The sequence below is a fragment of the Aplysia californica genome, unplaced genomic scaffold (assembly GCF_000002075.1).
Source record: "Aplysia californica isolate F4 #8 unplaced genomic scaffold, AplCal3.0 scaffold00350, whole genome shotgun sequence".
Taxonomy (NCBI): domain Eukaryota; kingdom Metazoa; phylum Mollusca; class Gastropoda; order Aplysiida; family Aplysiidae; genus Aplysia; species Aplysia californica.
In genome coordinates, this window is record NW_004797620.1 from 260,997 (window position 1) to 275,834 (window position 14,838).

General features: G+C 37.5%; 1 protein-coding gene across 1 annotated transcript in view; it reads left to right on the forward strand.

Annotated features, from left to right (window-relative positions):
• LOC101849941 (pituitary tumor-transforming gene 1 protein-interacting protein) overlaps positions 1-10,507 on the forward strand; it is a 10,553-nt gene extending 46 nt beyond the window's left edge. The window contains exons 1-6 of the mRNA XM_005102931.3: positions 1-771; positions 5,110-5,159; positions 6,495-6,603; positions 7,837-7,948; positions 8,673-8,785; positions 10,438-10,507. The exon at positions 1-771 is cut by the window's left edge and continues 46 nt beyond it. Of these exons, the coding sequence (XP_005102988.1) occupies positions 549-771; positions 5,110-5,159; positions 6,495-6,603; positions 7,837-7,948; positions 8,673-8,785; positions 10,438-10,457 (627 nt within the window). The 5' untranslated portion in view covers positions 1-548 and the 3' untranslated portion in view covers positions 10,458-10,507. The remainder of the gene's footprint in view (positions 772-5,109; positions 5,160-6,494; positions 6,604-7,836; positions 7,949-8,672; positions 8,786-10,437) is intronic.
• The last annotated feature ends 4,331 nt before the right edge of the window (positions 10,508-14,838 follow it).

Below are 14,838 nucleotides of genomic sequence, written 5' to 3' on the forward strand. Positions count from 1 at the left end.
ACGCCTCTTTCCTGTTTTTATTGGCCTAAATCTACTGGTTATTCACCATATCAGTGACGTGATGAACCAACACGTGTAAATTAAAATGGAGACTATCAGCAGCAATGTGTGCGTGTGTAACTGGACTACCATTTTTGAAGTAGAATAATAATATATCAACATCCTCGACATACAGGCAAGCCGTATCTCTGATGGTAATAGCTAAAACGTTATCTCTGTTTCAGTTCTTGCTGCCCAACCGTAGTACTAATTATAGACAGCAATTAGAAAGCGTTTCCTCAGTACTAGTATTACTCTGAGTACGGAGAGCGCGTTGTATTTTTTAAACTTGTGTAGTCACTAGTGGCGTGACCAGCCACCAGTGTGTGGGGAAGGTTCAGAAGATCAGATCTTGTTGCTTCTACGCCTGTGCAATTTCGAATTCTTTTTGACTCATGGAATGACGTTTTTAGTTCCAATGAAATTTTAAAAAATAAATAAATTTAAAAAAGGAGGAAGCTGAATTATCCACACGACCCAGAGTATTATTTAAAAGTATACAAAGTGCGATGGGGGCATTTGGGACATCAACGTCTGTGTGTATTTTATTGCTGTCGCTCTTCGTAGCTCAAAGTGTGGGACTCACTAACACGACAACAAAACCAACAAACAGCACACCATCAACAACCGGATCAACACAAACAACAGCTCCCGCCTCGTCCAGCCCATCGGCTCAAACGTCAACGCCCGTTACGACTACTGCAAGCACAACGCCTGAGACTCCTGCACAGGGTATGTCCAAGACAATAGTATTATTATGTCCGTGTCTCTCCGAAGCCCCATGGTTGCGGCAGCGCATTAGCCAGCTAACTTGGTCCGCTGTTCTGAACTTTCAGTTTGCTATTATTGAACATATTTATTATATACGTCGTCCAGTTTGTTAGATGTTATTAGCACAACATTTGTAATTTTAAAAAAAGAAAAAAAATCTTGTTTCTTCATGTATGGTATCGGTTGCATGTGCTCGAGAAACATTTATCATTTGACCAAAATTCAAAAAGCTAAATGTTGGAAAAAAACGAGTAAGAAAGGGTACATAACATAGGTGCATTTATTTAAAAGAATCAAACATTTCTTGCCTGTTCCCCCCTCTCGCTTTCTGAGTCTGGAACAGTTGAAGAGATTGCAAACGATGTTCCTCTTTTCTCACATCAAGATCATTCATCATCATGATCATGATCGTCATCATCATCATCATCATCATCATCATCATCATCATCATCATCATCATCATCATTATCATCATTATCTTCATCATCATTATCATCATCATCATCATTTCGTCTGTATTTCCTCATTGTTCCTTGTTAAGTTAAAGTTCCCCTCTACTTGTCTCTTAATGTATTTCCTTAGATGTCATTGAACAAAGAAGTCAAGGGATGAGAGGGGCAGAGAGAAGGACGCAAGTTTGGATTGAGGGATAAGCTGTAGGCAGTGTCATTGTCAGTCAGTCTTACCGGATGGCACGTCAAACATACAGACGCACCTGCTCTACCGACCATCTGTTCACAACAATCACCTAAACAGAGTACCACTTGCCACTACCCACCCCCTACCCCCCGCTTCTTACGTTTACATATCTTATATCGTACAATGACACAGCCCAAGATGTCCATGTATCTACGACAACCACGTTTCTCCTCGACAATGGGCGTCCGTTTTGTGCAAATTCGAGTACATGATGCCGATTTAAGTCCTTTCGCTCTAACATTTTAAGTAAATAAGTCTACCATCTTCTCGTATCACATTTAGAAATCACTCTTTAACTGAAAATGGAAAACGTAGGCTTTTGGAGGGATCTCATTGGATTTAATATAAAGAGGTAAAAAAGAAATGCAGGCCGTAACGTTAACATTTGTTTTAAGAATGTCCAGTGGAATGAGAATGATTACATACTGCGTTTTATAATGACATTTCCATTCTGTTACTAAAAATGATTCCATCTAAAATGTTGGAATCTTTTTAAGTCATAGAAGTATGTGTTTACAGTATGACAATGGCAACAGAAAACAAGGAGGAAACAAAGGCTCTTTAATACCACGGGCATAATTTTGTGTTGGGCAGTCCTTGTTGACACCACTGGTATCCAAAGTGTTATATTATGAATATCAGAACAGTAAAAAAAAAATAATACAAATTAAGGCCAGCAAATTAAAACACCCCCGGCCCCCACGACACACACACACACACACACACACACACACACACACACACACACACACACACACACACACACACACACACACACACCAAAAACAAAAACAAAACAATACAACATCAACCGATATGCTAGATATAACTTGATACCCCACCACGACAACACATCTGTCCAGAAGTACAGTGGTTTCTGATCTTCTCGAGAGCTATTTGAGAGATTTGGTGGCTCATGCACACTTTTCTATTTACATTCAAGCAATTATCTTAACCTCTAGCGAAAAAAATGGCGGAGTGCTACATCTTTCCCAGATTCCTATATATGGCGCTGAGACCTGGACTTTAACAAAGAAATATGAGAACAAAATAGCTGCATTTGAATTTTAGTGTGGTGATACCACAGAATAACTAGAATTAGCCAGGGGAAAAAAGACTAACAATAAAGTGTGCCAGATTTTCCACAAAAAAGGCAAATCTTGATTAGTGGAATAAAATGCAGAAAAACACAATACTTTTATCGCTTGAAACGGCACTAGATCATTGAGAAAGAGGTGCTTGAAGAAAGCATGAGGGGCAGGAGTGCCAGAATTGACAAAGAGTAACATGGATGGACAACATTGGGACCTGGACTGCCAGGGTACAGCAAAATGTGCAACTCTTTAAATGAGGGATGTAGGACTCGAGAGAAAGGGGGCAACAGCAGCTCTCGACAGTGAAGGTTGGAGGGTAATTACACTTCAACCTCTGAGTCAGAGAATACACCCTCTGCTTCAGCACCCTATTCGCAGACTCAGCGCCCTGTGACTTTTTTTCTGTCTTCCAACCTGAAAGGAATGCTTCTTGGTAAGAGAGTTGAGGGCGTAGATGAGATTTAAGAAGAGTCAGAGAAAGGAAAGATGGTCTGGGATAAAAGGAACACTGGTTCATGTTTTCCAACAGTGGGCGCATTGCACTAAAAATCAAAATAATAAATGCGGGACAACGTAGTGGAATCAGGCGAACGTCAATGTTTGGGCATATGAGGTTATTGATATCATCTTATAGCCTGACCATTTGCCTTGCTTTTGGTGAAAAAAATATTGATCTATGTTGAAAAAATGTTGAAATATCTGCCATTGAAGTCGCCTGGTTTCAGATATGAAATTTGTTAGAAAATATAACTAAAATTTGGTAATTTCCACAGCTTGAGAGTCCTTTAAAACTGAACATTAAAAATTGTTGTGTCTTTAATCAATGTTTTTCAGGATAATCCACATCGATTTAAGTTTCTAAAATGATGTAAAAGGTGTTGAGCCCAAAAAAAAGCTGGAAAAAAAATGTCCGAGGGCCAGAAAATGCCAATTTCTTGGATTTCATTTTCATTATGTTGACGAACGCCTGCTTTCACCACAATGCCTCAAAAATTGTATGTAGACTAATGTATTATAATAACATTTAACAAATAACATGGCAACGTTTTACATTTTGAAACCCAAAAAAGCAATTTTGATAACTATACTATTATTTTTGAGCGGCAGAGTGCAGTGATACTTTTTAAAAATCCAACGCACCACGTATCTAACCAACGTCAACAGGGAGTGTGATCGATAATGATGTTGTGTGCGTTGTATCAATAGTGCAGAGTCCAATAGCAATCGATATATTTTCAATAACGACCTTAGAATGTGCCCACTCATGAACACTGTCATTTTAAATGGTCCGGTTTTTTCTCCACATAAGCAAGGTTTTTTTACTCAGTGAAAAGTTCTAACAACAAATGCAAATATTTCACCAAAAACGACTGGTCTGCATTTACGACAGTGCCAAAAAAAATGACCTTGGGGTAGTAGACTCATCTATTCAACACTTATTAATTGCTTTGCGGAATGACAGCCCAATTCTTACATGGTCTTGATAAAGCGATGCAGTAGAAGGATTAATCAAACGTCCTCATTTCTGAAAATGAAAGTTAGCGCGTGTTCTTCTCCTTAAATATATCCAATTAGATTACTCATGTACAATACTACTCTAACTTTTTTTTAGCTCCCCATTAAAAATCTTATGTTTAGGACTCCAAGTCCTCCAGTTAGGATAAGAAAAATACGTTTTAAGGAAGAGAATCCCATTCAGTGCTGTGAGATATGGCGTGCGATTCTGAAATAGTTTGGTATCGATATATGACTATTCCGATAATATCCATTAGACGGCATTTTTAACAAATTTCCTCCTTTCCGATTCATGCCGATTTTCAGTATGTTATAGAGGAAGGTTTTCTGTTTCTAATGAAACAAAAATCATATGTGTTGCAATTTTGTTACCCCTCTATTGAAATGCACTGCTAAAGTTATTCGCCCACGTCTCCTACAATCGCTAAGACCTCGACTTCAACTGAACATAAATAGTTTTTTTTGAAGTCCCAAGCAAGAATATAAACAATCTCTAAGATGATACCAATAACTCTGTTCGCCCAAATATTTTCGGACGCTTGATTCTACTGCGGCGGTACACAATTTCTCCATGACATGGAATAGGGTATGACCCTGAAGCACGTTAACAGGCTATCAAAAGCAAGATCTTGTATTTCAAACTGGGCATCTGGTCAAAATATTGCACACCCTGACCTTACACATTCCTTGGTTCCAAACGTATCGGAGTATGTCTATGCTTCAGAGGCGCGAAAGTAGAAATCTGGAAGGAGGAAATAATTCCTGGGCAATATACTGCCTCTATGTCTACTGCTCAGGCACAGCTGTATAGCGGATATTCTTTTGAATAAGGTGCTTACTGCTTTGAATATCTCGCACATTGCTTTGAATATCGCGCACATTGCTTTGATTATCGTACATACTGCTTTGAATATCGCGCATACTGCTTTATCTTCAAAGCCCATACGCCATGTACACTAATTTTTCTACTCTGTCTGCACTGTTTCCCCAGAATGCGCAAAACACAACGGCTCTTGCGATGACTGCGTCAGTGATTCAAAGGTAAGACAGTGCACATCTCTTGCTACTCTATTTATTGCCTTTAAACGACTATGGTTCTCTCTGTGAATAGTGAATGGAACAATGACTATATAGGTCTTAAAGCAAAAAACTAAAACAAAACAAAACAAAAAGTAACCATGTGTAATCCGTATGAGTCGAATATTTCTTGGCTCTAAGATGCTTTTATGAAAGGAGGTTTGAAGTAGGAGCTCAAATTGATCCTATCATTACTTAACTTTAAGTTGGCAAGAGACAAATTATGATCAGAATATTGATAAAGTGCTTGCCTACCGTTGGTATGCTGTTAATGCGTGACACAGAGAGGGGGCGTGGTGCAACACAGATGTAGGCCTTAGTCTGAAGTTTTGCTGCCTTTTTCCATTTCACACACACACACACACACACACACACACACACACACACACACACAAACACTCACAAATGTTCGTAGGTTGAGTCTTATTTTCTGATCTTAAAATTTACGTCTAATATAATTACTGAAATCACATCTCATCATCATTGCCTTTCTCGCCCTGCACCAGGGTATAGGCCACGGACAAACACCCCCCACTTCTCTCTATCCTGGGCTAGCCTCTTGATGTTATTCCATGTCTTCCCACTTTTCTGTCTGAAGCATCATTTGTTGGGGCGTAGATTTGTACTATATTCATGAAATCTCATCTAACCTTGTGAAAACTTTTGTTCTCTTTTTAAATGCCGATTTTCTAATCTCCCCCCCCCCCTCCCAAATCGACACAAATTAAGATAATTTAGTAGGCGGGTTTTGACCCTGCCTGTCAGGGTTAACCAACGCTGTGAGGGATACAGCGTCCAAGCTGAATGACCGAAATCTCGATTATCAAAAATCTCTTTATACGCCCCTAACTCGGGTCTTCTGCGTGCGACGGCAAAGCTCTTACCGCTACACCACAGACTTTGAGGAGAATAAACGTTATTAGTAATGTCTCCTTTCTCCTCTAGTCAGTGCATGTACTGCCACACCACAAAAAATGGCACGTTTGTGAAAATTTTCTGCGTAATATAGAACACTTGGTTTCTGAACTCATGTTCTTAGTAACTCAAAATGGCCAAAAATGACAAGAAGAACTTTGTAATTCTGAAGAAGCGATTTGTGAAATATTGTGTGTTTGATATTCTTTGTAGATGTATTTTGTGTGTTTCATTATGTATTATATTATATATGTATGTTTGAATGGTAACCCAAGTATCCCTCACATGACCAACAAAGTGTAATATTCTATTTTACTTTTTAGAATTAAAAAAACAAACCTTTTTATACTATTTTATTCAATGTCTCCCTTGTCCACTTTTCAGTGCATGTACTGCTACACCGACAACAGCTGTCAGCTGTACCCCACGGGCAAAGTCCTTCCTCCCTCGGACATGTGTGCGCTGGACGAAGCGAGATGGGGAGTGTGCTGGTGTAAGTTACGGTTAGGACATAAGCCTCTTGGTGTGTGTGTGTGTGTGTGTGTGTGTGTATGTTTTTGTGTGTTTGTGTTTGTGTGTGTCTGTATGTCTGAATCTGTGTACATGTCAGTTAGTGCGTACATATGCTCGTAGGAATGTTACTTACCTACCTGCCTACCTACCTACCTACCTTCCTTCCTACCTACCTACCTATCTACCTACCTACCTACCTACCTACCTACCTACCTACTTACCTACTTACTAATCTAACCACTAACCTTCCTACCCACCTATCTATCCACCCTACCACCCACTCTCTTACTTACCTACCTACCTACTCACTATCTACCTACCTACCTACCTACCTACCTACCTTTCTACCTATCTGCCTAACTACCTACCTACTTACTTCTAAGGTTTTAGAAACAGAAGTCGATACTACTATCATGTGAACACCAGGCAGACGTCCATGGTCTAACATAACACAACATAACATAACTTGACATAACATAAAATAGCATAATATATAATATTCATCATAACATAATATATTCATCACAACACAACATACATAACATAACAAAAAATAACACAACATAATATATTACAGCTCCATCCACAAACCAGATGTTGAGTCTCACTGTTCACATTTTACTGCAGTACTTGCCGACTCGGGCGATATCACCCTCTTGTCGGGGGTTGGGTTTTTCCTTCTTTTTTTCGGGGGAGGGGGTGGGGGTGGGTGATGAGGACCATTGGAGTAGTGACAAAGGCTTTTCAACGCCGATCATATCATTATGTTGGTGGCATGTCAGACGATATATCGCTACCCTATAATAACAAAGTTAGGTCCGACATTTTTTGTTGTTTTGAGTTACTAAGACTATAAAGTCTGAAACCAAATATGTTCTATCTGCATTTTCAAAATCGTAAGATTACTCGGAGTCTTTATTTTTAAAAATTCAAAGAATTGCATTAAAAAAAGCTTGACACGTTATGAAACTCAAACTTTTTTACGTCAGATTCAGATACAACTTTGTAATTCAAGGGTAGCCTTGTGGGTGGGCGGTACAGAATTATTAGCCTCTTAAAGACAGCTTAAGTGGGAAGTAGTTATATAAAGATTAGCAAAGGCACTGGTCTTACTTTATCATAACTGTTCCATCAGTTCCATTCACAGACAAGAAACTGAGTTTCCCTGTTGACATTTTGCAGAGATGATTTAATTTTGTTTTTTTTATTTCAGTGAACTTTGAAGCTTTGATCATCGCTATGAGTGTAATTGGAGGTATAATCATCATTGGCATAACTACCATATGTATTTGCTGCTGCTGTTGCCGAGGAAGGAAGAAGAAAAGGTAAGCATACACTACAGCAGTAGGCAAGTTCAATCAGAAATCGAAAGTTGAAACTCTCATAAGCAGGCCACACACCAATAACTTCTAGAGAGTATATACTGCAACAAAAAGCCAGGGCAAGCAGAAATTGAAAGATAAAACTTGTAATTATGAAAGGCCCAAATACCTACTTGACAATCCTCTCTTAGACCCATCTAAGTAAACAAAGATACGTATTGCTCCAAAATTCTTTTATTACCTTTACTTTAACGACACTGTTTTCCAAGCCATACGTTTGAATATAAAAGTGGAATATGATATTTTAAAAATATTTCGTCATATATAATGTTCCTGTTTATATTTCCCACGACTCTATCTTTGAAGAGAAACGCATCTGTCACAGGCAACGGCATCTGATTAGGGACAATATTAAGTATGTTGTATGCACATTCATTGACACGTAATTTAGGTGAAGACGAAGGTATCATAACGTTCCAAGAGCTTTACAATACGGAAAATTGGCGCTACACAATTGGTCGGCATTAATAGTATTATTATTGCTTTATGACCATTATTATCATTATTACTACTACTACTTATGATTATAATAATCATGATGATGATGATGATGATGATGATGATGATGATGATGATGATGATGATGATTGCTGCTGTTATTGTTATCATTGTTATTATTATCATTATAATAATAATTATTATTATTATTGTAAATATCATTATCAAGATATCAGAAAGAAGACGACAAGTATGAACAACAGAAGATGGAAAGGAAGATGAGACAAGATGAAAGAAGAACCGAAAGAAAGGGCAAGTTGGACGAGATCAGGAGAAAGTATGGTAAGAAATAATAATTATTATAAATCATTAAATAAACGTAAGGTTATTAATTGTCAGTGAGTGGTCAAGTTGTAATGCTCTTGGACCCTCAACCTTAAGCTTGCAGATTATATAAACCTGTTTGGAGCCCGATGTTGTGGAATCGGGAAGCGCATTTTACACGAATTTAGTTCTCCTTGCCCATTTACGAATGAGTAGCGGACAATAGACAGCGAAATATCTTGACAATTTGCTAGTATGTTGCGTAGTTAATCCGCAGCGTGATCTGTATGTTTTCCGGGAAGCCAAAAAATGTTTCCCAGTCGTGGTAATATTATACTAAGTTGTAGAGTGCGCAAAACATGCTGCAGAGCGAAGTTACACGCATTTTAATAGCTGAGCTGTGTAATGGTAGTCATTATTCTTCCTTTAGATGTAGCCGATTTTGTCTACCAAGTGTACGGCCTCATAAACATAACCATAACCTGTTTCCCGGTTAACCCATTTGTATACATGTAATATAAAACCATAGTATGAAAAAAACCCCGAAAGATCTAAGCATTCAACATAGGATTTTATTCTACAGAGATAAGATGGGTTTGGTAAGTTTTTGTTATGACTGTAAACAACCGGGCAATGCCGCGAGCCAATTGAACTGGAGAGCCGCACATTAAGGGGTAACATGTCGCTACCTTAGAATTATAAACGTCTATCTGACATTTTTGGTATTTTTAAATTTTAAAGTTACTAAGACCATAGGTCAGAAACGACATTTTTTATTTGCTCTATCAAAATCGTAAGATTATTCGGAGTCGCTATCAAGATATTCAAAGAATTGCATTTAAGAAATGCTTTACATGTTGTGAAACTTAACTTTTTTTTGCATAAAATTTCTCCAAACGTGGTACTGAACAGATAGCACTTTGTAATTTAAGGGTAGCGGTCTGGCCACACGTATTAATATGCAGTCTGTCTCTGCTCTACCAACGTCATTCATATCCATGGCAGCTGTTATTGTTAGTCACATGGCGTTGTATCTTAAATAACTCAGCGTTAATAATCAAATATCGATACCTATTATATAAAACAAAAATGCAGAAAAGATAAACATTTCAGATTCAGAAGTTCATAATATCATGATGATCTTTCTATCTATCTATCTATCTATCTATCTATCTATCTATCTATCTATCTATCTATCTATCTATCTATCTATCTATCTATCTGTCTATCTATCTGTCTTTCTATCTGTCTGTCTATCTATCTCATTCTTAGTCCGGATTTTCTGCCTTCTTTACCTTTTTTTTTTTTTTTTTTGGTCCCTTGCCCATTTCTAGGATATTGACGCCATCTGATTAGTAGAAAAATGTGCGTATGAGAGTGCCCAATAATGTATAACGTACAAATTTGTTATGACATATAACTGTTACATATAGATGTTTAAGATAATTATATCTTACCTAAAATGCCCCCACTTTGTTGAAACATTCCTCCAGCAATCCCTTCGTGTCCACAGAGCAACCACTAGTACTTTCCTGCTAGACCTACAGTTCTTTTATTCCTTTCTCTCATGTTTGAGTACCTGTTACATCTCATTCATTCTTTTGACTCATATTCGAGAACCGGTTCTGAAGACACCCATCCTAATAATATCTTACTTATTTTCTTCTCAGGTCTTGTGAAGGATCCTTAACTGAAACAGCTTCGATTATTGCGCCTTTTTTTTGGGGGGGGGGGGGGGGGAGGAAGGCGCAGGCAATGGGGAAGGGGAGGGATGAGGGGGGGGGGGGCAGTAGTGAGATCTAGACGCATCAAACCTGCTGAAGTTTTAGGAAGAGAAATGGTTGTAAGTGTGAATATTGCAAACTATTGATGACTTCAATGATAACTTTTGAGATGACACAAATACTGGAAAAACTTAGAAGGAAATGTACTTCAAGTTATCTTTGTTAATAGTTCAGCGTCTGCCAACCTTTGGCGATGTCATCAAGTGGTGGGCGATTTGGAAATTTTAGTGGGCAGTGGGGATCACACGGATAAGTGACAAGTTGTACTGTATAATACACCGTTTGAACCCCCCCCCCCCTCCATCTAAGTGGGCAGTACAAACAAGGTAGTCTTTTAAAGCTGACAAAAGTGGTGCTGGTTATAAAACCGTTATATACGCACTGACTTACAAGCGATCAAGTCCTGGCCAGGGGACTTAAATTTTGGAGTATTATGCAACTGGTTATAGTAACAAATAAGATGTGGATAAACCCATTGTCATTTCTTTTTCGTGTTTTCCAGCAAGAACCTAATTAAGAAAGGACTTCGCGTCATAATATTGTCTATACTATGTTTTATCATGAAAGAAAACGATGAGCGCAAAGACAGTTGAAAGAAATTGAAGTTTAAACGACTTAAGAAAACATCGCCGGTCATTATATTATTCAATGTTATGCAGCCTGGTACTGCTTTTATGTAAGCTTATTAAAGATGCAGAGGACATATATTTCCGATAAGCAGCAGATCAAAGGTAATTTTGCTACACATATTGGGCCATCATACACAAATCAAAAACATGCCTTTGATGGATATTTTTAAAATGTGCATGCCTTTTTATGGTTGTAAGAACGAAAACAAAATTAACAAATCTGTATAAACAACGAAGTGATGGTGGTCCAAAACAGGGCATCTTCAGGCGTTGTCGACTGAGTAGAGAGTGGGTCCCGACTGAATAAGAATAATATCCAGTATCTTTCTTGTCTTACTGTGAAAATAAAATTTTCTAAATTTTGTAATTAGATGTGCTTACATGCTTGGTTTCATTCGCATATATGCGTTAATGTATTTGTGTCTATCAGTGTATATAAAAATAAAATGTGTAAATGTGCGTTCTAAAGCAAACAAAAAGAAGGAATGAAGAGACAGATTGTGCGAAAGAAAATGGAGAATCAACGTTTTTGGATATCCGGTTGCGTATATCTAAGAAGATCATAATTCAAATTATTTCTATAAAACATTGAAATAGTTCAGTACTTGATTAAGATAATAATTATTTGCTTTGTAAAAGCTTGGTGTAGAGTAGATAGAATGGACTATTGATATGTTATGATCTCTTGCTTTTGATTTATTGTCATGCAAATGACTTTTTTGGTGAAAAAAATGATGCTCTATTGTCAACTTGTACTCTGATGTTTATTTTTTTAGAACTCTTTCTCTCTATGATGCTTTTTAAATTACAGATGGACTGTTTTTAGGGGTATAACTTAAGCTAGTACCTGCCAGTCTGAGTGGTATCGCCCACTATTGGCAGATTGATGATATTGGTGGTCGATGTTGGATCAGCGAGGTAGTGACATGGGTTATTTAATGCCATGCTTGGAAGTATCATGAAATGTTAATAAGCGGTACGAAAATTTTAACGTTTTAAAGGGGACAAAGGTAGGTGCTGGCTGTAAAACGGTTGTCAGGCACCGGTTTTAGTCTACTAAAAGTGGAGTGACATTAATTTTCAGTTTTGCTACTCAGCAGCATGTGTAATAGTAATAGGCATTGCTCTTTTGCTAAGGAACAAAAGTATTGGTTCTCCTCTTTACGTTTGTTGACTGTTGTCTATGTCTATGCCTGTTGAACAGAGCCAACAACTCTGTATACAGGAGGAGAACGGATGACCTGTACTTTGTCACGTCATCTGTCTTTCTTCAGATGCCTCTACTGCTTTGTTTTCCTCTTCCAATTTGACTGGCGGGTGCTATGTTGTGTTTGTTCCTTCTTTCCTATCAAACATCTGTCGTCCTTATCTCTTCTCCTTCGTTTCTTTACTTGTTACTTTCAAGAAGCACTTCTAATATTCGGCATCTATTTAACCTATTTGTCTTAAAAGTGCCGTTAAACTCGTTATAAAATTAAACACTAATTTGAGAAATATTTGGACCAATAATTACATGCATAATGAATGAAATGAATAAAAAGTGTGCAATTTATCATGACTTGTCTCCGTCGTTCTTCGTCCGTAAACGGATATGGAATCGTGTTCTAAACGTTTGAACAACTTGAATAATATTATTACTACTTTTGATGTAAGGAAAACAACCCTTAGACAGTGAGTAAGCATGTTTCGCAAAATTCTTCCAATCCAAACTATTTCAAATGACATTACCAAAGGACCCTTTGCCCACTGAAGCAAAGGTTTTAACAACCATTTTTATCATACCTATACCCTATATATTTCAAAGGTAATACAATATTAGCATTTTATAAAGCATTTGATTGGGTTGACAGAGAAAAACTTTGTACAGGCTGTTCTGAGATCAGTGTATAATGTTTTATTTTTTTATGTGCCAAAGTGTTCTTTCATTTGAGTCTGCTCAGAAGAACAAGGAACCATGAAATATTACATTACTTAATACTTTAAATGTACATCAGGTGTTAATCAAGGCTGAATACTTAGCCCTATACTACTTTCTTTGTTTACTTTTCAATTCAATAAATTCCTATAAGAAACAAATACCAATAGACACACTGCATAAACCTACCTACTTATGCTTACTTATTATACTCTGTGGTAGTCGCACTTTTGAGAGTTTTTGGCACTTATATGATCTATTTGTTTCACAAGTGCCATAAAACGCTTTCTAAAACTGAAACAAACAAACAAACAAAAACACAACAAAAAAATTAAAAAACATAAACCCCAAACAAACTTAAAAACAGAAACAACCCCCCCCCCCTCCCCCCCAAAAACACCCCAAAAAACAACCAAATAAAAAGCAACAACAACAAAACAACAGAACAAAACCAAATAAAAAGGAGAGAGAAAAAAATAAGGTAGATAGATGTTGACGTAACTCAGTCGGTACTAAATACAGCTCAGGAGTTCACCACATAAAGCTACGGGCTGTCACAGTTAGTGTGGAGTCGGCGACGTCACATCGTCTCACATTGGTGCGGAATGGTGCTTGTCACATCGTCTCTTATTGATGAGGAATGGTGCTTGTCACATCGTCTCACATTGGTGCGGAATGGGGCTTGTCACATCGTCTCACATTGGTGCGGAATGGTGCTTGTCACATCGTCTCACATTGATGCAGAATGGTGCTTGTCACATCGTCTCACATTGGTGCGGAATGGGACGACGTCACATCGTCTCTTATTGGTGAGGAATGTTGCTTGTCACATCGTCTCACATTGGTGCGGAATGGTGTATGTCGCTTTGGGTTGCAAGTCAAGGATTTGGTTAGGTTTCTAAAGGGAAATCACATAGGGATCATATTTAGAACGTAATTAACCTCTTTATAGCTATGTAGACTCTCTTTTGATCTCCCAAACCTGTTCACAGTCATTAACTTTTTCTTCTACTGTTTTATAGAGGATATTCTAAACCCATTATTACTCGTGTTACAGTTGCTTTTTCTAAACAAATGGAAATACATGTATATCATTGCATGGCTTTAAATGAATCTCCCAATGTTTTGTTCTGTGTACAAATTAGGTAGATGGAAAGTCTCTGGCTCGAAAGCGTTAAAAAGAATGGAAAAACTTGAATTGTAGAAATGCAGTGTTTGAAACCAACCAAAAAGGCTGAACGTTTATGAATTAACTTTGCTCTCTTTGAAAATTTGCCGTGACAACATTAATGAAGATCACCTCTTTAACAGACATTCTCATGTGGCCCTTGGGACTTTATAATGCAATGCAATGTAAAGCAACGTCTCTTGTATAATGGATCGTTTAGAGTACAACAATCCTTTCAAATACGTCATTATATACAAGTACTCTGACAAAAACCACCTACACAAAAAGACAATAACAGTGGTTATAGATCATACTTGTTGCCTGAAAAAGAATGAAAAGAGTTATTAAAATGGGATTTTAATGCGGTCAAAGTAGGCTTTTCATAGCTTTTAAAGATATATTATTTACTTTTACAAATGCACATCACTTCGAAATAGCAATGGAAACCAAAATGAACCTAAATGTAAAAAAACCTATGTATTAAGCTGCAAACTTTTAAAAAGTACGTGTGTATTCTACACAATAGATATTGAGCTATTTTGGAAGATAGTCAGCAAAAAAAAATACTCAACCCC